The 27,870-nt window shown below is 42.6% G+C and overlaps 1 protein-coding gene and 1 long non-coding RNA gene across 6 annotated transcripts; one reads left to right on the top strand and one right to left on the bottom strand.

The window, feature by feature from the left end:
* Nucleotides 1-84: 84 nt before the first annotated feature.
* On the bottom strand, nt 85-7,442 carry LOC133571116 (uncharacterized). The gene is made up of 2 exons (XR_009810281.1): nt 7,228-7,442; nt 85-2,706 (listed from the first exon to the last, which is right to left on the bottom strand). It is a non-coding gene; the product is annotated as an uncharacterized lncRNA (long non-coding RNA).
* On the top strand, nt 7,122-27,622 carry LOC133571115 (solute carrier family 22 member 6). 5 transcript variants are annotated; one of them, XR_009810278.2, is made up of 11 exons: nt 7,122-7,456; nt 11,406-11,500; nt 11,635-11,789; nt 15,134-15,302; nt 15,411-15,513; nt 21,996-22,141; nt 23,279-23,490; nt 23,607-23,715; nt 23,796-24,039; nt 24,211-25,503; nt 27,516-27,622. XR_009810278.2 is itself a non-coding variant. In XM_061924188.2 (10 exons), the coding sequence occupies exons 1-10, from the start codon at nt 7,229-7,231 to the stop codon at nt 24,457-24,459; spliced, it is 1,710 nt and encodes a 569-aa protein (XP_061780172.1). In that variant the 5' UTR covers nt 7,122-7,228; the 3' UTR covers nt 24,460-25,693. The 5 variants fall into 5 exon arrangements, 2 of the variants coding, with proteins under 2 accessions (XP_061780172.1, XP_061780174.1); XR_009810279.2 differs by lacking the exon at nt 11,635-11,789 and having other exon boundaries at nt 15,134-15,304; XM_061924188.2 differs by lacking the exon at nt 27,516-27,622 and having other exon boundaries at nt 24,211-25,693.
* The last annotated feature ends 248 nt before the right edge of the window (nt 27,623-27,870 follow it).

Below are 27,870 nucleotides of genomic sequence, written 5' to 3'. Positions count from 1 at the left end.
TACTTAAAAGCACGTTAGTCAGAACGTAATATTATGAGTCAAACGCACTTAAGATCCTAGTTTGTCAATGACCACACAATGCAGTACTTTTGATCTTTTTATTGAAAACAACAAAGCAACAAATTAGGAATGAAAAACAACTGCAGTGAGGACCAGAGTTGGTAAAAAAACTAACATTCTCAGAAGTGTAACATGAAGAATCATTTCAGTAAAATGAACGGTGTGGCCGTGCCAGCAACACGAGGGTTCCTGGTTCGATCCCCAGCTTCCACCATTCTAGTCATGTCCATTGTGTCCTTGAACAAGACACGTCACCCTTGCTCCTGATGGGTGGTTGTTAGGGCCTTGCATGGCAGCTCCGGCCATCAGTGTGTGAATGTGTGTGTGAATGGGTGAATGTGGAAATAGTGTCAAAGCGCTTTGAGTACCTTGAAGGTAGAAAAGCGCTATACAAGTATAACCCATTTACCATAACTGCTAGACATACAGTATTAACTCCATTCCAATAATAATTGCTTCAGTCTAATTGTGCAACAATTTAGAGAAATAGTAAATGTCTCTCACCTGCAAACTCATTCTGTAGCTTTTCAACCTTTTTGAAGCTCTTTGACCTCATGTATGCATTACTTGCTGAATAAGGTCCAATGTTCAAGTGCTGTTCAAGCATTTCCGGTACTGCAGGTGGAGTGCATAGGTAAAGTCAAACAAGAGTCATTTACAAGGCTGCCCTGGAGGATGATGAGAGGTGTAGTTCATCTGTGTTCTCATGGCAGATGACTCCCACTTGAATGTCCGTGAATTCTTAGGAATTCTTAAATCCAAATGTTAAAAAAGGCCATGCAGCTGATTGTAAACCTGAATATCTTCTATTTGTCTTGTTTCTCACACTACAGATAATCTAATAAGTGAATAATTATTAAAGGGATAAGGGATTAGACTGATGGGTTACGCTCTCCAGGTGGCCTTTGTCAAGAGAAAATGCAGACATAAAATAAAAGGGAAGTCAAAAGAACATTAAAACACAACATTCTAGCCACCTTTAAAATGAGAAAGAAAAGTAACCCTTCCCACCAGTTTCACTTATTAGATTATCTGTAGTGTGAGAAACAAGACAAATAGAAGATATTCAGGTTTACAATCAGCAGTATGGCCTTTTTTAACATTTGGATTTATGCTTTATGCACTAGCATGCTAGCAAGCTAATGTGAACATACTTGGTCCAGCTTCTCCCGGGGGATCCCGAGGCGTTCCCAGGCCAGCCGGGAGACATACGTGTCCTGGGTCTTCCTCATGGCCTCCTACCGGCCAGACGTGCCCTAAACACCTCCCTAGGGAGGCGTTCGGCTGGCATCCTGACCAGATGCCCGAACCACCTCATCTGGCTCCTCTCCATGTGGAGGAGCAGCAACTTAATTTCCCCTTGGGGATTAATAAAGTACTTCTGATTACTTTGAGCTCCTCCCGGATGACGGAGCGTCTCACCCTATCTCTAAGGGAGAGCCCCGCCACCCAGCCAAGGAAACTCATTTCGGCCGCCTGTACCCGTGATCTTGTCCTTTCAGTCATAACCCAAAGCTCATGACCATAGGTGAGGATGGGAACATAGATCACCTGTACAAATTTCACCACACCCAGTGTGCGTGTGACAATCGCTGAGACTTTAACTTTAACAGTCGATATGAGGGTTGTGTTTAGCTAGCCAGGTAAGCAGGGACACAATAGGAGCAGGACGAGAGGGAATGACTAGAAAATTAGATTCTAAGTGGTTACCAGATAATTAAAGGGATAAGGGATTAGACTGATGGGTTACGCTCGCCAGGTGGCCTTTGTCAAGAAATTGGACAACTCTAGGTTTAGGTAATTTAGAAACAGGTGTGGAAAAACGCTTAATGACTGATTCATCAATAAAATGTATCATCAGCACCAGAGTCAATGAGAGCCCTAATGTCCAATCGCTGATCCTTATCCCAGGCAAGTGTACTCCAGAGTTGAACTCTAGACAACATCTGACCTGTAGCTGGCAGTCGAGGAGCAGAGTCGGTCGCTGGAGATCAGGATCGAGAAGAGTGTAGCTTGAGTGCGACAGCAAGCCGGGCGAAGAGGACGGTGTGCGATGAGATGTTGAGCTTGGCTGCAATATAAACACAGCTGCAAACGAAGGCGGCGATTCCTCTCAGCGGGGGAGAGACGGAATGTCTGCGGGTAGAGGAAGATTCAGCTGGACCGTTGGATCGTTGGATTGCCTGTTGGCGCAGTGCCATCTTGACCGTGTTGGTCTCCGCGAGGTCCATGATCTGGCTGGTTATTGTGTTAGGACTTGGTCAAAATGTTGACCCCAGAATGCAGAGACGGGAGACAAGATGGAATCAAAAAAGGAGAATCTTTAAGTCCCAAAAGGTTAACAAAAGGTGATGGGGCAGAAACGCACAACGTATAACATAGGCAATAAGCAAGAACCTCAGAGGTCGGCAAGGGGAAGGGCCCGGGCACACGGAGCAAAGGAAAAGTCCACAATAGACATCTTCCTTACCTCAGGGAGGACGTATAATTAGGGCTAAAAAACATACCAGGACTTGGAGGTCAAGCAAACGCATGCGACGCGGAAGGAACAGGAAACAATAACCAGCAAGGCACAGCTGTCTGGTCCAAGAACTGATTAGCTGCAGGTGTGCCTCAAGGTCCGCCCCATCACCGTGGAAGAGTGAGCTGAACAAAAATGCAGGGAAAATGCAAACATAAAATAGAAAGGAAGGCAAAAGAACAATAAAACACAACACTCTAGCCACCTTTAAAATGAGAAAAAAGTAACCCTTCCCACCAGTTTCACTTATCCACACAAAAATCACAGGAGACGTCTGTCATGATGGGACACACATCAAAGTCTCAAGAACCCATACCTGAAAAGTCTGTCATGATGGGACACACATCAAAGTCTCAAGAACCCATACCTGAAAAGTCTGTCATGATGGGACACGCATCAAAGTCTCAAGAACCCATACCTGAAAAGTCTGTCATGATGGGACACGCATCAAAGTCTCAAGAACCCAAACCTGAAAAGTCTGTCATGATGGGACACGCATCAAAGTCTCAAGAACCCATACCTGAAAAGTCTGTCATGATGGGACACGCATCAAAGTCTCAAGAACCCAAACCTGAAAAGTCTGTCATGATGGGACACGCATCAAAGTCTCAAGAACCCAAACCTGAAAAGTCTGTCATGATGGGACACGCATCAAAGTCTCAAGAACCCAAACCTGAAAAGTCTGTCATGATGGGACACGCATCAAAGTCTCAAGAACCCAAACCTGAAAAGTCTGTCATGATGGGACACGCATCAAAGTCTCAAGAACCCAAACCTGAAAAGTCTGTCATGATGGGACACGCATCAAAGTCTCAAGAACACATACCTGAAAAGTCTGTCATGATGGGACACGCATCAAAGTCTCAAGAACCCAAACCTGAAAAGTCTGTCATGATGGGACACGCATCAAAGTCTCAAGAACCCAAACCTGAAAAGTCTGTCATGATGGGACACGCATCAAAGTCTCAAGAACCCAAACCTGAAAAGTCTGTCATGATGGGACACGCATCAAAGTCTCAAGAACCCAAACCTGAAAAGTCTGTCATGATGGGACACGCATCAAAGTCTCAAGAACACATACCTGAAAAGTCTGTCATGATGGGACACGCATCAAAGTCTCAAGAACCCATACCTATAAAGTCTGTCATGATGGGACACACATCAAAGTCTCAAGAACCCATACCTATAAAGTCTGTCATGAGGGGACACACATCAAAGTCTCAAGAACCCATACCTATAAAGTCTGTCATGATGGGACACACATCAAAGTCTCAAGAACCCATACCTATAAAGTCTGTCATGAGGGGACACACATCAAAGTCTCAAGAACCCATACCTATAAAGTCTGTCATGATGGGACACACATCAAAGTCTCAAGAACCCATACCTATAAAGTCTGTCATGAGGGGACACACATCAAAGTCTCAAGAACCCATACCTATAAAGTCTGTCATGATGGGACACACATCAAAGTCTCAAGAACCCAAACCTGAAAAGTCTGTCATGATGGGACACACATCAAATTCTCAAGAACCCATACCTGAAAAGTTGCCCATTCTGCCATTTTTGAGCAAAAAAGGGTTTGTGCTTAAACAAACTCCTCTTAGGGACTTTTACCAAATGAGTTGCAGTCCGTGTGTTGATTCTATTTCCAATTCTGAACTGCAAATCAAAACCAAATTTAGGGCCATTTTTTCTATTTTCATTTCTGAAACAAAACTATTTAATGACACTTCTGAATAAATCAACATTATTGTTTTCGTCATTTTTATAGGGACTGTGGAGACTTTCTGGAAATGCTAATGATTTTAGTGGGTGAAGCTAACGATAAAGACTCCATTTCCCATGAGCACTTGCTCCTCACTGCTGTTTTCCACAAACTGTAAGGTTGCTGTTGCAGGCGAGCTACAGGAAGCCAACAAACCAAATACTAGAGCCCGTAGAAGCTGGACAGGACAAAAAAAATAAAAAAAAATAAAAAAATAAAAAAATACTAGATCCTGTGAATATTGCTAAAAAATAAGGATATTGTGCTGATTTATATACAAAAGTAAACATTGTCATGTATCATATATGATAAAAGAAGGCGGGGACTAGAAAAGGACTTCCCTGTTTATCCCTCCTAATCACAAAGTAAAAAGCTGCCAGGTGCTATTTTTTTGACTTTTTGACTATTTCTGGAACTGATGTAAGCTGATACGTGTCCTATATGTGACCATAGGAGGAACAATAACACTACATTACTAGGACTTTAGTGGCCATAAACCTACCTGGGCATGAACCGTACATAAGCACCACTAGGGGTCTACCTGGGTATGAACTGTACATGAGCACCACTAGGGGTCTACCTGGGCATGAACCGTACATAAGCACCACTAGGGGTCTACCTGGGTATGAACCGTACATGAGCACCACTAGGGGTCTACCTGGGCATGAACCGTACATAAGCACCACTAGGGGTCTACCTGGGTATGAATCGTACATAAGCACCACTAGGGGTCTACCTGGGCATGAACCGTACATAAGCACCACTAGGGGTCTACCAGGGCATGAACCGTACATAAGCACCACTAGGGGTCTACCTGGGCATGAACCGTACATAAACACCACTAGGGGTCTACCTGGGTATGAACTGTACATGAGCACCACTCGGGGTCTACCTGGGCATGAACCGTACATAAGCACCACTAGGGGTCTACCTGGGCATGAACTGTACATGAGCACCACTCGGGGTCTACCTGGGCATGAACCGTACATGAGCACCACTAGGGGTCTACCTGGGTATGAACTGTACATAAGCACCACTAGGGGTCTACCTGGGCATGAACTGTACATGAGCACCACTAGGGGTCTACCTGGGCATGAACTGTACATGAGCACCACTAGGGGTCTACCTGGGTATGAACTGTACATGAGCACCACTCGGGGTCTACCTGGGCATGAACCGTACATAAGCACCACTAGGGGTCTACCTGGGCATGAACCGTACATGAGCACCACTAGGGGTCTACCTGGGCATGAACCGTACATAAGCACCACTAGGGGTCTACCTGGGCATGAACCGTACATGAGCACCACTAGGGGTCTACCTGGGTATGAACCGTACATGAGCACCACTAGGGGTCTACCTGGGCATGAACCGTACATGAGCACCACTAGGGGTCTACCTGGGTATGAACCGTACATGAGCACCACTAGGGGTCTACCTGGGCATGAACCGTACATGAGCACCACTAGGGGTCTACCTGGGCATGAACCGTACATGAGCACCACTAGGGGTCTACCTGGGTATGAACTGTACATGAGCACCACTAGGGGTCTACCTGGGCATGAACCGTACATGAGCACCACTAGGGGTCTACCTGGGTATGAACCGTACATGAGCACCACTAGGGGTCTACCTGGGCATGAACCGTACATGAGCACCACTCGGGGTCTACCTGGGCATGAACCGTACATGAGCACCACTAGGGGTCTACATGGGTATGAACTGTACATGAGCATGAACCATACATGAGTGCTCAAAGTGTAGCAGAGGGGCCATCTGTGGCCCGTGGCCTGTTTGTCATTGGTCCTAGGCACATTACAAAAACACAAAATGAACTGTACATGAGCACCACTAGGGGTCTACCTGGGCATGAACCGCACATGAGCACCACTAGGGGTCTACCTGGGTATGAACTTTACATGAGCACCACTAGGGGTCTACCTGTGTATGAACTGTACATGAGCACCACTCGGGGTCTACCTGGGCATGAACCGTACATGAGCACCACTAGGGGTCTACATGGGTATGAACTGTACATGAGCATGAACCATACATGAGTGCTCAAAGTGTAGCAGAGGGGCCATCTGTGGCCCGTGGCCCGTTTGTCATTGGTCCTAGGCACATTACAAAAACACAAAATGAACTGTACATGAGCACCACTAGGGGTCTACCTGGGCATGAACCGCACATGAGCACCACTAGGGGTCTACCTGGGTATGAACTGTACATGAGCACCACTAGGGGTCTACCTGGGCATGAACCGTACATGAGCACCACTAGGGGTCTACCTGGGTATGAACTGTACATGAGCACCACTAGGGGTCTACCTGGGTATGAACTGTACATGAGCACCACTAGGGGTCTACCTGGGCATGAACCGTACATGAGCACCACTAGGGGTCTACCTGGGTATGAACCGTACATGAGCACCACTAGGGGTCTACCTGGGCATGAACCGTACATGAGCACCACTAGGGGTCTACCTGGGTATGAACTGTACATGAGCACCACTAGGGGTCTACCTGGGCATGAACCGTACATGAGCACCACTAGGGGTCTACCTGGGCATGAACCGTACATAAGCACCACTAGGGGTCTACCTGGGCATGAACCGTACATAAGCACCACTAGGGGTCTACCTGGGTACGTGCCTGGGGTGGAAGAACATGTTGCTGAACTTGCAAATGAACACAGCAGTGGCCCTCCTCCTCCTCTCTTTATAAGGAAAAGAGGGCGAAGGTCAAGGCAAAGTCTACATTTTTCAAAGAACCTTTAAGGAGCAAATGTCCAGATGACAGATAACCCTGGCTGAGGCAGTCACGTCCCACCGGGCTCCTGAAGCGCTCCTGGTCCACACTGAAGGAAGGACGCTACTCACCATGTCTCCGTTTCAGCTGTCCGTCTTCTGGCGTCTGTCGCTCATCTTCTTTTTTAACTCTTTCCTTTTCTTTCTCGACATTTTTACCATCGCGGTGGTCAAGACTAACTGTCACCATGGCAACGTCACACACTTCGCACGAACACTCGCCGGAAAAAGGACGGAGGGTAACCAAGCAGAACTTTTAGGGGACGAACCTGATTGGAAGAGCAACGGTTTTGAGCAGAGCGTGAGTAGATCATCTCAAACGTGGTTTTGAGAGAAAATAAATCATACACTGCACAGACAGTTTTTGTTAATATTTGATTGTGCTATTGGGTCATGCTACTGGCGTGGACATTTACTGGTGACTTTTCAAAAGTTCAAGTCAACAAAGCACGTTTTGTCAAACTTCAACCTTATTGTGTGTCTCAAATGTTAGCAGAGACGCTATACTCTTTGTTTCAGAGGACTATGTTGTGTCGTGACAGCACTGAGTCATTACCCACCTACAGGTGGAACACCAATAGAGTCATTACACACCTACAGGTGGAACACCAATAGAGTGATTACCCACCTACAGGTGGAACACCAATAGAGTCATTACCCACCTACAGGTGGAACACCAATAGAGTGATTACCCACCTACAGGTGGAACACCAATAGAGTCATTACCCACCTACAGGTGGAACACCAATAGAGTGATTACCCACCTACAGGTGGAACACCAATAGAGTCATTACCCACCTACAGGTGGAACACCAATAGAGTCATTACCCACCTACAGGTGGAACACCAATAGAGTCATTACCCACCTACAGGTGGAACACCAATAGAGTCATTACCCACCTACAGGTGGAACACCAATAGAGTGATTACCCACCTAGAGGTGGAACACCAATAGTTGAAAGTCATTGCAAACTTTTTTTCTAATGATCATCATGAGTGATGACATGCGAAACATTCTTTGCTTTTTAAGTTTGTTGCGTCTTCTTGTGATGGCAAGGACATAGGTAGGGGTGTGTCCACTCAGTACAATGTTAGCCATAACATGTTTTTGTGTCAATTACATACACAAATTTAATGATTGACATATTTCTGTAATGTATGAAAACCTCACCTACAAATGTGAGGATGCAATTTGCTTTACCTTATTTCCCATGATTATTTATGTATTTATTTTTAGACTAATAAAACTAACCAGCATCATGAAATGGGGTGTGTTGAGTAGGGTTGCAAAATTTCGGGAATATTCAAAGTTGGAAACTTTCATTGGGAATTAATGGGAATATATGGGAATTCACGGGAATTCATGGAAATGAATGTGAATAAACATTGAATGCAACACGCTAGATCTTGCAGCATGATTATTAGCTAAAACTACCTGATTTAATGCAAATTTCCACCCTGCACTGTGCATTCCTCCATCACATGCCCAGATCATTCCCAGCATGCTCCGCACTACAGCAGGAATATTGAGGCCACACTAGTATTTGAGCCCAAGGACTTCATCCAGTCAGGTAAGTGTTGATGGGGTAAATATATTTCATGTGATGTGTGGAGACATTTCACCCCAACCAATGTAGGCAGAAAGGTGGTGTACATTTGCAAATACTGTGCAAAGAGCTACGTCAAAGATGCAGCAGCATATAGACAAGTGCCCAATAATATATCATTGTTGTCATTCCCCATTCATTCCCATATATTCCCATTCATTCCCATATATTCACATTCATTCCCATTTATTCCCATTAATTCCCATTCATTCCCATTCATTCCCATATATTCACATTCATTCCCATATATTCACATTCATTCCCATATATTCACATTCATTCCCATATATTCACATTCATTCCCATATATTCACATTCATTCCCATATATTCACATTCATTCCCATATATTCACATTCATTCCCATATATTCACATTCATTCCCATATATTCACATTCATTCCCATATATTCACATTAATTCCCGTATATTCCCATTCATTCACATATATTCACATTCATTCCCATATATTCACATTCATTCCCATATATTCACATTCATTCCCGTATATTCACATTCATTCCCATATATTCACATTCATTCCCATATATTCACATTCATTCCCATATATTCACATTCATTCCCGTATATTCCCATTCATTCACATATATTCACATTCATTCCCATATATTCACATTCATTCCCATATATTCACATTCATTCCCGTATATTCACATTCATTCCCATATATTCACATTCATTCCCATATATTCACATTCATTCCCATATATTCACATTCATTCCCGTATATTCACATTCATTCCCATATATTCACATTCATTCCCGTATATTCACATTCATTCCCATATATTCACATTCATTCCCATATATTCCCATTCATTCCCATATATTCACATTCATTCCCATATATTCACATTCATTCCCGTATATTCACATTCATTCCCATATATTCACATTCATTCCCGTATATTCACATTCATTCCCATATATTCACATTCATTCCCGTATATTCACATTCATTCCCATATATTCACATTCATTCCCATATATTCACATTCATTCCCGTATATTCACATTCATTCCCATATATTCACATTCATTCCCGTATATTCACATTCATTCCCATATATTCACATTCATTCCCATATATTCACATTCATTCCCATATATTCACATTCATTCCCGTATATTCACATTCATTCCCATATATTCACATTCATTCCCATATATTCCCATTCATTCCCATATATTCACATTCATTCCCATATATTCACATTCATTCCCATATATTCCCATTCATTCACATATATTCACATTCATTCACATATATTCACATTCATTCCCATATATTCACATTCATTCCCATATATTCACATTCATTCCCATATATTCACATTCATTCCCATATATTCCCATTCATTCACATATATTCACATTCATTCACATATATTCACATTCATTCCCATATATTCACATTCATTCCCATATATTCACATTCATTCACATATATTCCCATTCATTCCCATATATTCACATTCATTCCCATATATTCCCATTCATTCCCATGAATTCCCATTCATTCCCATAGACGCTGTCCAACTTTGAATAATCCAAAAATGTTCAATATTTCCAAACTTCCCGAGCTTAACTTCCCTTGGTAAATTTCTGGAAAGTTTCCGGAAATTTACCGTAAACTTTCCACCCCTTTGCAACCCTAGTGTTGAGCTTTGGAGGTTCCACTCGACTTTTGTGGTCCTCTGGACACGTAGCAAAACTCCTGTTGGAGCAATACCATCAAAGTTTGTTCAGCCTCAGAGTTGCAAAGAGAGATTGACATATGATGTGTGTGTCACTCACTCAGTGCTTGTCTTATGTCTTATGTCTTATGTCTTATGTCAGTCACTGTGCAGGACTCAGTGGTTGTCTTATGTCTTATGTCTTATGTCTTATGTCTTATGTCAGTCACTGTGCAGGACTCAGTGGTTGTCTTATGTCTTATGTCTTATGTCTTATGTCTTATGTCTTATATCTTATGTCAGTCACTGTGCAGGACTCAGTGGTTGTCTTATGTCTTATGTCTTATGTCTTATGTCAGTCACTGTGCAGGACTCAGTGGTTGTCTTATGTCTTATGTCTTATATCTTATGTCAGTCACTGTGCAGGACTCAGTGGTTGTCTTATGTCTTATGTCTTATGTCAGTCACTGTGCAGGACTCAGTGGTTGTCTTATGTCTTATGTCTTATATCTTATGTCAGTCACTGTGCAGGACTCAGTGGTTGTCTTATGTCTTATGTCTTATGTCTTATGTCTTATGTCAGTCACTGTGCAGGACTCAGTGGTTGTCTTATGTCTTATGTCTTATATCTTATGTCAGTCACTGTGCAGGACTCAGTGGTTGTCTTATGTCTTATGTCTGATGTCTTATGTCTTATGTCAGTCACTGTGCAGGACTCAGTGGTTGTCTTATGTCTTATGTCTTATGTCTTATGTCTTATGTCAGTCACTGTGCAGGACTCAGTGGTTGTCTTATGTCTTATGTCTTATGTCTTATGTCTTATGTCAGTCACTGTGCAGGACTCAGTGGTTGTCTTATGTCTTATGTCTTATATCTTATGTCAGTCACTGTGCAGGACTCAGTGGTTGTCTTATGTCTTATGTCTGATGTCTTATGTCTTATGTCAGTCACTGTGCAGGACTCAGTGGTTGTCTTATGGCCAAACTGCCTTCATGGTGGGTCTCCTGCTTGGAACGCTGATGGGTGGTCCTCTGTCTGACAGGTAAAATGTGTGTTTGACCAACATGTTACTGTAAAAACAACACACTTCAGCCAACATGTATGTCGTGTGTGTGTGTGTGTGTGTGTGTGTGTGTGTGTGTGTGTGTGTGTGTGTGTGTGTGTGTGTGTGTACAGGTACGGGAGGCGCCCTGTGCTGCTGGTGTGTGTGTGCATGCACGCTGTGTGTGGCGTGGTGCCCGCCATTCTTCCTCAGCCATTCCTCTTCCTCGCCATCCGCTGTCTGACAGGCGTGTGTTGCTGCTGCATTAACATCTGCTCCTTCACTCTGGGTGTGTGTGTGTGTGTGTGTGTGTGTGTGTGTGTGTGTGTGTGTGTGTGTGTGTGTGTGTGTGTGTGTGTGTGTGTGTGTGTGTGTGTGCGGCTCCTTTTATGTCACAAGCTCATTGGTCTGATAAAGAGTCACATGTCCCTGATAAAGCCACTTGTAATCTGTTGACCTTTGACCCGGGTTGAAACCCCCCAACAGATAGAAGGGTAAGTGATGGTTGAAGGAGAGACTCCAGTCTACGTCTTTGTCAGCTTCTATGTTGTTCTTTTTCATGCTGCTTCTCAAGTCACCAATGACTTTATTTCTACCACATCTTTCAACTTCAATATTACAAACGACAAAAGCAGTGAAGTTGTCAGGTTGTGTAAATGGTCAATAAAAAGAGAATACAACAAATCCTTTTCAACTTATATTCAATTGAATAGACTGCAAAGACAAGATCTTTCATGTTCACACTGACAAACTCATTTTTTTTATGCAAATAATCATGAAGTTAGAATTTAATGGCATTTTTACCAGTGTGTTACATGGCCTTTCCTTTAAACAAAACTCAGTAAAGATTTGGGAACTGAGGAGACACATTTTTGAAGTGTTATTCTTTCCCATTCTTGCTTGATGTACAGTTTAAGTTGTTCAACAGTCTCCCTTCTCATATTTTAGCCTTCACACATTTTCAATGTCTGGACTACAGGCCGGCCAGTCTAGTACCCGCACTCTTTTACTATGAAGCCACGTTGATGTAACACTTGGCTTGGCATTGTCTTGCTGAAATAAGCAGGGGCGTCCATGATAACAACATATGTTGCTCCAAAAGCTGTATGTACCTTTCAGCATTAATGGTGCCTTCACAGATGTGTAAGTTACCCATGCCTTGGCCACTAATACACCCCCATACCATCACACATGCTGCCTTTTACACTTTCACCCTAGAACAATCCGGATGGTTCTTTTCCTCTTTGGTTTGGAGGACACGACATCAACATTTTCCAAAAACAATTTAAAATGTGAACTCATCAGACCACAGAACACTTTTCCACTTTGCATCAGTCCATCTTAGATGAGCTCAGGCCCAGCGAAGCGTTTCTGGGTGTTGTTGATAAATGGCTTTCAATTTGCATAGTAGAGTTTTAACTTGCACTTACAGATGTAGCGACCAACTGTAGTTACTGACAGTGGTTTTCTGAAGTGTCCATGCAAGTCACTTACCCAGCATCACCTCTGCGTGTCGCCAAAATATGCACCTCAGTTCACCCTTGATACATCTAAGCTTTGCTGTGGAAAAGTGCGTCCAGCAGGTTTTTGTGCATACGCACGCTAAATACACCCAGGTCATTAATTGGGTAACACTCCTTCAGTTTATACCCAGGAATGTATTTGACATTCTCAGAGCATTAGCAATACATTTAAGAAGGTGTCACATATGAACGTTAGTAAGTTCCTGCCCACCTCTGTGAATACCACTTATTTGTGGTAATGATAACAGTTCTATGGCCAGAGTGAATAATCACGGGCTGAGGGGTCAACCCTGACAGGTTCCTCTTTATTTGGTCATTTGGATGAAATAATGAATGGTTCATTATTTGATGTTTGTGATTCTGGAGACTTGTGGTGAGGTCTATTGGACTTTGATCCAAGATGTAAGATTTGGTCCGAATCCAAACTTGCAAACAAATAAGCCCACTCCATCCTGTCAGAGGCTTTCTCCACATGCATCACCTCAGGCAGCATGCTGGAGTCAGGACAGTTCATCTTCTTCAAACTCTGCACATGTTTGTGAAAGTGTGACGTCCTCTGATACAAAATGGTTTGGTCTTCAGGAATCACATTTCATCTTCCAGTCGCTTTGACAACATCACTAATTCAAGGATCATATGAAGATCATTTTGTTCTACATTTCAAAGACTTCCTTGTGGTCTACATAACATGTGATGGCGCTTCTTTGATCAAAATGTCACCTGTTTGGTGACCATGTTGGCAGGATGGTCACGTGACTTGATGTGTTTGTCACCAAACAACTAGTCATGTGACCATCCTGCCAACATGGTCACCAAACAACTAGTCACGTGACCATCCTGCTAAGACCAACCCTCTGACGCCATACCGCTCTAAGACCAACCCTCTGACGCCATACCGCTTTAAGACCAACCCTCTGACGCCATACCGCTCTAAGACCAACCCTCTGACACCATACCGCTCTAAGACCAACCCTCTAATGCCATACCGCTCTAAGACCAACCCTCTGACACCATACCGCTCTAAGACCAACCCTCTGACGCCATACTGCTCTAAGACCAACCCTCTGACGCCATACCGCTCTAATGTCTCAGTTGTCCGTGCCAACAGTGCAGCTGCTTCTATTGCAGGACTGATTTCCTTCAATGTTTCCATGAATGCCATCATAGGTCCTCTTTAGAGTTACTTGATATTATTCAAGCAGGTCATTTATTGTTTTGATTGCGATTAGTCAAAACTCATAAGTGTGATTAATCTGATGAATTCTGTCGAGTAAATCTTTATTTAAATGCATTTATGGGAGCAAGTTGGTGAGCACAAAACACGGAAGTTGGACCACCTTCAAGGACACAATGTTCAGAGTTCAATCATTTAACACTTACTAGCAAACTACTTTTTGATGACTGCAGATTAAGAATGAAATGTGTAAGGTGTAAGATGGAGGTAAATGTATGTAGTTTAACTACTTAGAACAGGGTGTCAAACGTACGGCCCGAGGGCCGGATCAGGCCCACGAACAGGTCTTATCTGGCCCACGGGATGAGATTGCTCAGTATAAAAATGAACCTGAAATGTTTGAATGAAAGAAACAGCTGTTCTAAATGTGTCCACTAGATGTCGCAATAGCCATTATTTGTATCTATGTAGAATATAAAGCACATGTTAGTACATCAGTGGAGGAAAATGATCAAACTACATAAATAACAGCCTGCAATTTGATTTTGATATTATTCTTTTTATCTTGATGGATTGAAAATGAACACCAATGAGTTGACTGATGAACATGATCACATCATTTATTCAGAAAATATCAATAACAAATAAAGTATATATACTATTAACCACAACAAGTCTTTGTAATTGTTCTATTTTTTAACAAAGAAAACAATCGGAAGTTGTCTTTATTTTGAATTTATCGTGCCGGCCCTCCCGGCAGTAGATTTTTCTCCATGTGGCCCCTGATCTAAAATCACTTTGACATGCTGACTTAGAAGCTAACTTCTCTATTTTCTTATGTGTAGCAGTTGATGACACTTGTGTGTAGCAGTTGATGACACAATGTATCATCTCCTAATGGATCAGACATCACTTCCTCCTGCTTGTACATTACAGCTGTGGAATGGACGGGGCCCTCCGCCCGCCTGTGGCCCCCAGCCTTTTTAGGCTTCTGCTTCAGTCTTGGGACTATGGTCGGACCTCTGCTCGCATGGCTCAGCCCCACCTGGACCAAGCTTCACCTGTCCCTGGCTCTTCCACAGCTCATTTGCCTGCCACTCTACTAGTGTGTGCTGTAACTCCTTCCTCCACCTGGCTCTTCCTCTTCATCACTTGGATTAGGAGCTTTCCCTCCTCAGGTGTCAACAACCTTTCTTTCTGTTTGTCCTTGCAGTTCAATTCCAGAGTCTCCAAGCTGGTTGATGTTAATGAAGAGAATAAGTCTTCTTGACCATTACCGTAGCAAAGGTGTGGCAGACAAGCAGTGCGTGGACTTGGTAGATACACACACACACACACACACACACACACACACACACACACACACACACACACAAAATACAAAAATGAAATACATATATATATGTATATATATGTATATATATCCATCCATCCATCCATTTTCTACCGCTTATTCCCTTTGGAGTCACGGGGCGCTGGAGCCTATCTCAGCTACAATCGGGCGGAAGGCGGTGTACACCCTGGACAAGTCGCCACCTCATCACAGGGCCAACACAGATAGACAGACAACATTCACACACTAGGGACCATTTAGTGTTGCCAATCAACCTATCCCCAGGTGCATGTCTCTGGAGGTGGGAGGAAGCCGGAGTACCCGGAGGGAACCCACGCAGTCACGGGGAGAACATGCAAACTCCACACAGAAAGATCCCAAGCCCAGGATTGAACCCAAGACTACTCAGGACCTTCGTATTGTGAGGCAGACGCACTAACCCCTCTTCCACCGTGCTGCCCTATATATATATATATATATATATATATATATATATATATATATATATATATATATATATATATATATATATATATACATATATATATATATATATATGTATGTGTGGGAAAAAAAATCACAAGACTATTTCATCTCTACAGGCCTGTTTCATGAGGGGGGGTTCCCTCAATCATCAGGAGATTTTAATGGGAGCATTCACATACCATGGTTTATATAGGGCACAGAGTGGGTGGGTACAGGCTGGTGTAGGGGCGTGGTGATTGGCTCATGTGTTACCTAGGAGGTGTTTCCGTCTATGGCGGCATGCTGTTACAATTTCGCTGCGCTTGTTGAGGGATGACAGGTCTGGACGGTAAATAATAAACAGTTTCTCTTTCAAGCATAGGTTGCATCTTTTATTACCACTATTGTAAGGTGTGCTGGATGCAAGAATTTGCCATGTTATTGAATATTCAACATTATTGTCTTTGAGGTCCCAAATGTGTTTGCTGAGTTCTGTGGTATTCCGCAGGTTTTGGTTCCTGAAAGAAGCCTTGTGATTGTTCCATCTGGTTTTGAATTCTCCCTCGGTTAATCCTACATATGTGTCGGATGTGTTAATGTCCTTGCGTGTTACCTTAGATTGGTAGACAACTGATGTTTGTAAGCACCCCCCGTTGAGAGGGCAATAAGGTTTCTTTCGACAGTTGCAGCCTTTGTTGGTTTTGGAGTCGCTCTGTCCGGGGGCTGACGGCTCATTTGCAATTGTTTTGTTGTGGTTTGAGATAATTTGTCGTATATTGTTCATACAGCTGTAGCTCAATTTAATGTTGTTCTTGTTGAATACTTTTCTTAGGGTGTTGTCTTTGGGAAAGTGTTTGTCAATCAGATTGAGGAATTTGTGTCCAATGTTAGTTGAGACGTTTTTGCTGTATGGGGGGTTGTACCAGATATGTCGTTTCGTTTTCTGTTCTTTTTTGGCTGGTTTCCAGGCGTGGGTTCATAGGTGAGGGTGAAATTGTATCCGCTTTCATCAAGGGCTTTTTGGTACGGGGGGGTTGCTTGGTCAAATTCAGCTTTGCTAGATGACAGCATCGATAGCCTTTTATTAATTCCGGTAGGTATTCTTTTCGTGGTGGTGGGTGGGTGGTTGCTGTCATGGTGCACGTATTGGAGTGTTGTGTTGGGTTTCGTGAATGGTTGGTAGCTGTGATTTCTCAGGTTGAAAGTGACGTCAAGAAAGTTGACGGTTTGCTTGTTGGCTTCAATCGTGATCCGTAGGCCGTTCTCTTTGAAAATTTGGCATATGCGCTTCTTGGTATTCTCGCTGCTCCTTGGCGAGGCGCGACACACTGCCAGTCCGTCATCACGGTAAATACCAAGGTTCAGATTGAGGCTAGCGAGCTGGGAGAGGAGGAAACTCCCAACGAGTTCACACGTTTCTGCTCCGTCAAAACTTCCCATAGTGACGTCAAATGTTGCATTGTTCTTTTTTTGCCATGGTGTACTGTTGTGGATGAGAATGGAGTTTTTTGCGTGGATGATGATGTTTCTTTCGTTGCCTGTGATTGAGTCGTAGTCTGAGGCGAAGTCTAGTGCTTGAGTCAGTAGGTCTTGCGTGATGGAAGGGTAAAATTCTTCGATATCAAAGGAGATAAAGTTGTGCTATTGTTTGTCTTGGATGTTGTTGAACCATTTGATTACTGCTGCTGTATTTCTCCATTGGTTGAGTGGTGTTTTGTCCTTGATTTTTGTGTTGACTCTGTCCAGGATTCTTTTCCTGATTTTTCCTATTTCAGATTTAGTTGGGTTTATTAGTCGGCATGTTGGGTTATTTGCGAAGTTGGGTTTGTGATCCTTCAATGTGATGAAGGCTTCCTTGTTGGCTGTGGCGTCCACCCTGTCCTCAATGTCCAGTTCAGCCGCGATCCTTTTATTTTCCAGGTGGATGTTCTGTAAGGTGTTGGGTTGTGCTTTTTTGTATGATTTGGTGATGCTTCTGTCCAGTAAGGTGTGATGTTTTTTTTTTTCCCCACACATACATATATTGCGCTCTACTACGGTATCGAGCACTATTTTTTGGATAACCTTATTAAGACATATATATATATATATATATATATGTATATATCAGTGACGTGCGGTGAGGTTGATGGCTGGTGAGGCACTGACTTCATCACAGTCAGATTTACAAACATATGAACCCTAAAGAGTATCTTATTCACCATTTGATTGGCAGCAGTTAACGGGTTATGTTTAAAAGCTCATACCAGCATTCTTCCCTGCTTGGCACTCAGCATCAAGGCTTGGAATTGGGGGTTAAATCACCAAAAATGATTCCCAGGCGCGGCGCCGCTGCTGCCCACTGCTCCCCTCACCTCCCAGGGGGTGATCAAGGGGATGGGTCAAATGCAGAGGACAAATTTCATTACACCTAGTGTGTGTGTGACAATCATTGCTACTTTAACTTAACTTTAACTTTACACATACAAACTGTAGCACACAAAAAAGCACATTTAATAAAAAAAACGTTATTATGGTCTTACCTTTACTTATAAATGAAGTCCATGCGCCGCAACTAAAGCCCTCACTTCAACTTTCCACGTGCAAGATTGAATCTATTTAAAAAAGTGTAACCGAGGGTTTATAAATGTGGCCTATACTGTATGAAACTACAAAATAACAAATATGGAGGCTCCAGTTTACACGAGGACCACTTTATTTACCTTCTTTCAAAAACCTCCGCAACGTGACATCACTTCCGCTCTTAGCGCCTTCAAAATAAGAGCTCAAGGCATATACTGTATAACAGCGCATAACAGGAACTTAACATCACAAAGAGGAAAGCCCATGAAAATAGGTTACAAAAGTTATTTAATAAGAAGCCAAAAAGTGCAAAAACAATAATGTTCGTGTTGGAAGAGTTGTGAATTAGGTACACCTGCAGTCTGCAGGGAATAAGCGGTAGAAAATGGATGGATATTTGTAAAACTGAAATACACACAATGACAAATGTATAAGCTATATGATTCAACCAACATACTGAAATGTAATACACAATATGTAAACATTAGCTTTACACAAATATACAGCATTATCACCAAACAAATACTGCTGAGCGTTGAAACTACTTCTATGGTGGAAATATGCGACCGGCAGCCATTTTAAGTCCTCAAACATCCATTAAATTAGTGCACAAAAATCGTTTTTTCAATACACATCTTACTATCAAATTTAGCCACTTTCCACCTTCATATTGAGCCACATAAACAAGTCAAACAGTTTACTTACCCACTTATATTTTCCACGGCTTGTAAGAGCTAACACAACTTGTGTGACTCTCATTGTCTCATAAACTGGACTAAGATCGTAAACCGGAAGTGCCCAAACTAATGACGCGCAACATTTCCCATCGCCACAAGGTGTCAGTAATAGTCCACAATCAAACGGGCATAACAGCGGGGGTGCAGGAGGCGAGCCTCAGCCAGTGCGTCTTTTGCAGCCGTTTTATGATCGCTCAGCACAAGAAATACTTTACACACATACAGTTGTTGACAAAATACACTGTACATTATATACCTCAGCTAACTAAACTATGGAAATGTATAATATAATTCATATAGCAATACGGTCTCACTGCACAGCAGGCCAGCAGTTAGCCCAGTCATTGCGCAATCCATGTTGAGGCACTGAGTGACGTGCCTCAACTGGCTGCTGTTCACCGCACCGTCTCTTCTCAGTATTTGAACGGCAAATGTGAAAATTCAGCGATTTTGAATAAAAATAATCTAAAACTGGTGAAGTTAAATGGAAAATAACTTTATAGTATAATCACTGGATACATATAACAATTTAAAAATTTTTTTTTCTTTTTACATTTTTTTTTTCTTTCCATGATGACAGGTGAGGCCCTGCCTCACCTGCCTCTAGTGACTGCACGTCACTGATATATATATATATATGTATGTGTGGGGAAAAAAATCACAAGACTATTTCATCTCTACAGGCCTGTTTCATGAGGGGGGGTACCCTCAATCGTCAGGAGATTTTAATGGGAGCATTCGCATACCATGGTTTGTATAGGGCACAGAGTGGGTGGGTACAGGCTGGCCTAGGGGCGTGGTGATTGGCTCATGTGTTACCTAGGAGGTGTTTCCGTCTATGGCGGCATGTTGTTACAATTTCGCTGCGCTTGTTGAGGGATGACAGGTCTGGACGGTAAATAATAAACAGTTTCTCTTTCAAGCATAGGTTGCATCTTTTATTACCACTATTGTAAGGTGTGCTGGATGCAAGAATTTGCCATGTTATTGAATATTCAACATTATTGTCTTTGAGGTCCCAAATGTGTTTGCTGAGTTCTGTGGTATTTCGCAGGTTTTTGTTCCTGAAAGAAGCCTTGTGATTGTTCCATCTGGTTTTGAATTCTCCCTCGGTTAATCTACATATGTGTCGGATGTGTTAATGTCCTTGCGTATTACCTTAGATTGGTAGACAACTGATGTTTGTAAGCACCCCCCGTTGAGAGGGCAATCAGGTTTCTTTCGACAGTTACATGCTTTGTTGGTTTTGGAGTCGTTCTGACTGGGGGTCGACGGCTCATTTGCAATTGTTTTGTTGTGGTTTGAGATGATTTGTCGTATATTGTTCATGCAGCTGTAGCTCAATTTGATGTTGTTCTTGTTGAATACTTTTCTTAGGTTGTTGTCTTTGGGAAAGTGTTTGTCAATCAGATTGAGGAATTTGTGTCCAATGTTCGTTGAGACGTTTTTGCTGTATGGGGGGTTGTACCAGATGATGCCGCTTCGTTTTCTGTTCTTTTTTGGCTGGTTTCCTGGCGTGGGTTCATAGGTGAGGGTGAAATTGTATCTGCTTTCATCAAGGGCTTTTTGGTCGAAAGAAACCTGATTGCCCTCTCAACGGGGGGTGCTTACAAACATCAGTTGTCTACCAATCTAAGGTAATACGCAAGGACATTAACACATCCGACACATATGTAGGATTAACCGAGGGTGAATTCAAAACCAGATGGAACAACCACAAGGCTTCTTTCAGGAACAAAAACCTGCGAAATACCACAGAACTCAGCAAACACATTTGGGACCTCAAAGACAATAATGTTGAATATTCAATAACATGGCAAATTCTTGCATCCAGCACACCTTACAATAGTGGTAATAAAAGATGCAACCTATGCTTGAAAGAGAAACTGTTTATTATTTACCGTCCAGACCTGTCATCCCTCAACAAGCGCAGCGAAATTGTAACAACATGCCGCCATAGACGGAAACACCTCCTAGGTAACACATGAGCCAATCACCACGCCCCTAGGCCAGCCTGTACCCACCCACTCTGTGCCCTATATAAACCATGGTATGCGAATGCTCCCATTAAAATCTCCTGACGATTGAGGGTACCCCCCTCATGAAACAGGCCTGTAGAGATGAAATAGTCTTGTGATTTTTTTCCCCACACATACATATATTGCGCTCTACTACGGTATCGAGCACTATTTTTTGGATAACCTTATTAAGACATATATATATATATATATATATATATATATATATATATATATATATATATATATATATATATATATATATATATATATATATCGGTATGTATTCTTCGCCTGCCACTGACAAGCACGATGTCACTTTATCGATTGGAAAATGCATTTTTAGACAACATGACTTGCACGAGCGGCTAGGAGACTCTGAGAGTAACAAGCAGTAGAAAATGGATTACAAAGCACAGATTTTAAGAAATAATAATCAAAAAATGTACATTCTTTTTTTTTTTTTTTTTACCTGGGACTTCCCGCAGACTGGATTTTGACACTAGCGGGCTGTATCTGGCCCGCGGGCCTTAGTTTGGGGACCCCTGCTTTAGAATGTGTCGTGGGCCAATACAAATCCAGCTTCATGTCGCCCGGGCCGCACTTTGGACTACCCTGATCTAGTGCCAAAGTAAAGTCCAGAAACTTCCTGCTGTTTTAATAATGTTTGCGTGTGTGAGCAGCTTTTGGGCTCAGACTGGTTGCAGCAGCAGAAAGCTGCAGAGGCTTCAAAAGATCTTCCCCCTGGACACGGTGACCTCACATGTGACCTCAACCTCCTCAAACACCCCACGGTTCTGCTGCGACTCTGCATCATGAGCTACCTCAGGTCATTCCTCTTCTTCTCACACTTCCTCTTTCTTTTGCTACACATGATTGCCTCACTGGCAAATTGACTGTTAATGACTTATTTGAGAGCTAAATATTAGTCCTTTATGTTTCTCCTCATTCAGTCTTTATCTTCATGACTATTTACATTGTAGATTGTCACATCAAACTATCAATGAACACATGTGGACTTATGTACTTAACAAAAACATGTTTTATATTCTAGTGTCTTCAAAATAGCCACCCTTTGCTCTGATCACTGCTTTGCACACTCTTGGCATTCTCTCCATGAGCTTCAAGAGGTAGTCACCTGAAATGGTGTTCACTTCACAGGTGTGCTTGAAGCTCATGGAGAGAATGCCAAGAGTGGGCAAAGCAGTAATCAGAACAAAAGGTGGCTATTTTGAAGAAACTAGCTGAGATAGGCTCCAGTGCCCCCCCGCTACCCTGAAGGGAATAAGCGGTAGAAAATGGGATAGAATATAAAACATGTTTTCAGTTATTTCACCTTTTTTTGTTAAGTACATAACTAACTCCAAATTAGACTTTGACTTCCTTTTTGACATTCAAATGTGAACTTTACAGTACAGATAAGAAGGAATTATCTGGTTGGAGTGCAGGATAAAAGAGCAAGAAGGTGCAGAGTGTTTGCATTTACGAAAGAAGATAGATGACTGTACAGATAAATATGTTGCAGGTTTATGGATGTATGTTATATTGTCTTTATATTCCAGACAGTTAATACATTTTTGGGGGAATTGAGGGGATTATTATGATGCGTTCAAGAGTCTTACAGCCTGAGGGAAGAAGCTGTTACACAATCTGGAGGTTCTGCTACGGAGCGTGTGGAACTTCTTTCTAGAGTCCAGCAGTGGAAACAGTCCTTGGTGGGGGTGGGAGGAGTCTCTGCAGATTTTCTGAGCCCTGGTCAGGCAGCGGCTTTTTGCCATCTCCTGGATAGGAGGAAGAGGCGTCCTGTGTTTATTCATAGTTTTGATGTGACAATCTACAATGTTAGTCATGAAAATAAAGTAAAGGCATTGAATGAGGAGAAGGTGTGTCTGGGCAGTCTGGTAGTGACGTAACACTGCAGCTTTCTCATTGGTCCATATTGTGTTCAACTGTTTCCATTGGTCAGTGCTGCCTCTGCGCTGACGTACTTTGGCATTTGTATGAACATCGGCTCCTTTGGCGTGAGCATCTACTGTGCCCAGTTCTTCTCGGGTCTATCAGAGACCCCATGCCTGCTCATCCCTCTGGTGCGACTGGGACGGCGACCAATGAGCATGCTGACTCTGTTCCTCAGTGGCACTTCCTGCCTGCTGTCCCTGATGCTGTCCAGATACCAATGTGAGCTTTCTACCATCACCCAGGATTGTTTGTCAGGCCAACATGCTTCTGATGAAGCATTTCAACATGTCTTAAATAGGTAATGATGACTTTTTGATCAGGTGTTTCTTCTGCAGGTGACGCCACGCTGGTGATGAGTTTTGCGCTAATCGGCAAATTCTGCATCCTGGCCACCATCTTCATCTTGGCTCTGTACAGCATCGAGCTGTTCCCCACGGTTGTGAGGTGGCGTCATGACTGATGATTGATTGATAGCGCCAGCCTGATTCAATATTGGTGTAATGTATCTCTCTACTGGCAGACAGCGTTGTGTGTCGCTGGTCAACTTGTGTTTCCGACTGGGCTGTCTGGTCAGCACGCTCCTGCCTTCCAGTCCCAATGGAGCCATCTCCTTGGCTGCCATGCTCCTCTACAGCAGCGGTCCCATCCTGGGGTGTGGCTTGTGTCTTCTCCTGCCTGAGACTAGTGGTACGCCGCTTCCTGACTCGCTTGAGGACTGTCGCAAGCCACCTGAAAACCCGCTCGGCGTTGTGCCACCTAAATAACAAGGTGAGAAAGTCATGGTTGAATCTGGAAATGAAGCAACCCCCCCCATGATTTCAAAACAACATTGTGAGCGAATGCAGATCACTCTGTCATGCCATTTGCAACAGAAAGATGGCGACAAACACAATAGTAGAGTTGTCCGAATATGAAGCATCTCCATTTCTGTCTTTTCAGGAAGATGCAAAAGCAAGTGGAGTATTTGACTGCACAACAAGGAAGAGACTGCAGCTTTTTCTTATCAATGTGACCAATTTTTTGTATAATGTCCTGAATCAGAACCAATTAAATCTATTTATAAAGACACCAACATGGATGGCCTGTGGGGAGGTCATTTTTGTCAGAGGACTATATACACTACACTATATTGCCAAAAGTATTCGGCCAGCCATCCAAATGATGAGAATCAGGTGTCCTAATCACTAATCACAGGTGTATCAAAACAAGCACTTAGGCATGGAGACTGTTTCTTGTGAAAGAATGGGCCGCTCTCAGTGATTTCCAGCGTGGAACTGTCACAGGATGCCACCTGTGCAACAAATCCAGTCGTGAAATGTCCTCGCTCCTAAATATTCCAAAGTCAACTTTATTCTAAGAAAATTGAAGAGTTTGGGAACAACAGCAACTCAGCCACCAAGTGGTAAAGTGACAGAGAGGTCAGCATAGTGCAAAGACTTTCTGCACAGTCACTTGCTACAGACTTCATGTCACCTTCCAATTAGCCCACGTACAGTACGCAGAGAGTTGCATGGAATGGGTTTCCATGGCCGAGCAGCTGCATCTAAGCCATACATCACCAAGTCCAATGCAAAGCATGGGATGCAGTGGTGTAAAGGACATCACCACTGGACTCTAGAGCAGTGGAGATGCCTTCTCTGGAGTGATGAATCACGCTTTTTCATCTGGAAATCTGATGGACCAGTCTGGGTTTGGAGGTTGCCAGGAGAACGCTACATTTTGGACTGCAATGTGCCCAGTGTGACATTTGGTGGAGGAGGAATTATGGTGTGGGGTTGTTTTTCCAGGAGTTGGGCTTGGCCCCTTAGTTCCAGTGAAATGAACTATAAACGCTCCAGGATACCAAAACATTTTGGACAATTCCATGCTCCCAACCTTGTGTGAACAGTTTGGAGCAGACCCCTTCTTCTTCCAACATGACTGTGCACAAAGCAAGGTCCATAAAGTCTGGTGTGGATGAACTTGACCGGCCTGCACAGAGTCCTGACCTGAACCCAATAGAACACCTTTGGGATGAATTAGAACGGAGACTGAGAGCCAGGCCTTCTCCACCAACATCAGTGTGTGACCTCACCAATGGAAGAATGGTGGAAAGTTGCTATAAAGACACTCTGCAACCTTGTGGACAGCCTTCCCAGAAGAGTTGAAGCTGTAATAGATGCAAAAGGTCATATTGAACCCTATGGGTTAGGAATGGGATGGCACTTCAACTTCATATGTGAGTCAAGGCAGGTGAGTCAAGACAGGTGAGTGTAGCCTGGTGGAAAAAATAATTTGACAACGCAGTTCTGAGAGGACACCACTAGGGGTCAGTGTGGCATCAGTGGTGTGTTTGCAACTTTGCACAGGGGTCAGACTGCCAAGAAGTCAGAGTTAGATGAAGATGAAGAAGTCAGAGTTAGATGAAGATGAAGAAGTCAGAGTTAGATGAAGATGAAGACAGAGTTTGATGAAGATGAAGAAGTCAGAGTTAGATGAAGATGAAGAAGTCAGAATTAGATGAAGATGAAGAAGTCAGAGTTAGATGAAGATGAAGAAGTCAGAGTTAGATGAAGATGAAGACAGAGTTTGATGAAGATGAAGAAGTCAGAGTTAGATGAAGATGAAGAAGTCAGAATTAGATGAAGATGAAGAAGTCAGAGTTAGATGAAGATGAAGAAGTCAGAGTTAGATGAAGATGAAGTCAGAGTTAGATGAAGATGAAGTCAGAGTTAGATGAAGATGAAGTCAGAGTTAGATGAAGATGAAGTCAGAGTTAGATGAAGATGAAGAAGTCAGAGTTAGATGAAGATGAAGTCAGAGTTAGATGAAGATGAAGAAGTCAGAGTTAGATGAAGATGAAGAAGTCAGAATTAGATGAAGATGAAGAAGTCAGAGTTAGATGAAGATGAAGAAGTCAGAGTTAGATGAAGATGAAGTCAGAGTTAGATGAAGATGAAGTCAGAGTTAGATGAAGATGAAGTCAGAGTTAGATGAAGATGAAGTCAGAGTTAGATGAAGATGAAGTCAGAGTTAGATGAAGATGAAGTCAGAGTTAGATGAAGATGAAGAAGTCAGAGTTAGATGAAGATGAAGTCAGAGTTAGATGAAGATGAAGAAGTCAGAGTTAGATGAAGATGAAGAAGTCAGAATTAGATGAAGATGAAGAAGTCAGAGTTAGATGAAGATGAAGAAGTCAGAGTTAGATGAAGATGAAGTCAGAGTTAGATGAAGATGAAGTCAGAGTTAGATGAAGATGAAGTCAGAGTTAGATGAAGATGAAGTCAGAGTTAGATGAAGATGAAGTCAGAGTTAGATGAAGATGAAGTCAGAGTTAGATGAAGATGAAGTCAGAGTTAGATGAAGATGAAGTCAGAGTTAGATGAAGATGAAGAAGTCAGAGTTAGATGAAGATGAAGTCAGAGTTAGATGAAGATGAAGTCAGAGTTAGATGAAGATGAAGAAGTCAGAGTTAGATGAAGATGAAGTCAGAGTTAGATGAAGATGAAGAAGTCAGAGTTAGATGAAGATGAAGAAGTCAGAATTAGATGAAGATGAAGAAGTCAGAGTTAGATGAAGATGAAGAAGTCAGAGTTAGATGAAGATGAAGTCAGAGTTAGATGAAGATGAAGTCAGAGTTAGATGAAGATGAAGTCAGAGTTAGATGAAGATGAAGTCAGAGTTAGATGAAGATGAAGTCAGAGTTAGATGAAGATGAAGTCAGAGTTAGATGAAGATGAAGTCAGAGTTAGATGAAGATGAAGTCAGAGTTAGATGAAGATGAAGAAGTCAGAGTTAGATGAAGATGAAGTCAGAGTTAGATGAAGATGAAGTCAGAGTTAGATGAAGATGAAGAAGTCAGAGTTAGATGAAGATGAAGTCAGAGTTAGATGAAGATGAAGAAGTCAGAGTTAGATGAAGATGAAGAAGTCAGAATTAGATGAAGATGAAGAAGTCAGAGTTAGATGAAGATGAAGAAGTCAGAGTTAGATGAAGATGAAGTCAGAGTTAGATGAAGATGAAGTCAGAGTTAGATGAAGATGAAGTCAGAGTTAGATGAAGATGAAGTCAGAGTTAGATGAAGATGAAGTCAGAGTTAGATGAAGATGAAGTCAGAGTTAGATGAGGGCCAAGACAAATAAAGTTGTGTGTTTGAGTGAAGTCGTAGCTTTGGTAGGTAAATCTTCCAAATAAAAAGTGCACCAAATGTTGTGTAGGTAAATGATGGCAGTGTTTGTGTCTCATGTGTGGCTTTTCCATTTCAGGAAGCATTTGCTTACTTTGAGGAAAGAACAAATAGTCATCCTTTCAGCCATCTTGCGAGCAAAGCAGTTCTGCTAACATTTAGTGACATAGGTGACATGTGTTCACTACATAGGATGAATATTCCCCGTGTTCTACATGTACTGGATCTAAATGTTCTACATGTACTGGATCTAAATGTTCTACATGTACTGGATCTAAATGTTCTACATGTACTGGATCTAAATGTTCTACATGTACTGGATCTAAATGTTCTACATGTACTGGATCTAAATGTTCTACATGTACTGGATCTAAATGTTCTACATGTACTGGATCTAAATGTTCTACATGTACTGGATCTAAATGTTCTACATG

Source organism: Nerophis lumbriciformis, linkage group LG28 (assembly GCF_033978685.3).
Source record: "Nerophis lumbriciformis linkage group LG28, RoL_Nlum_v2.1, whole genome shotgun sequence".
Lineage (NCBI taxonomy): Eukaryota > Metazoa > Chordata > Actinopteri > Syngnathiformes > Syngnathidae > Nerophis > Nerophis lumbriciformis.
This window is presented reverse-complemented; position numbering and strand designations above follow the sequence as displayed.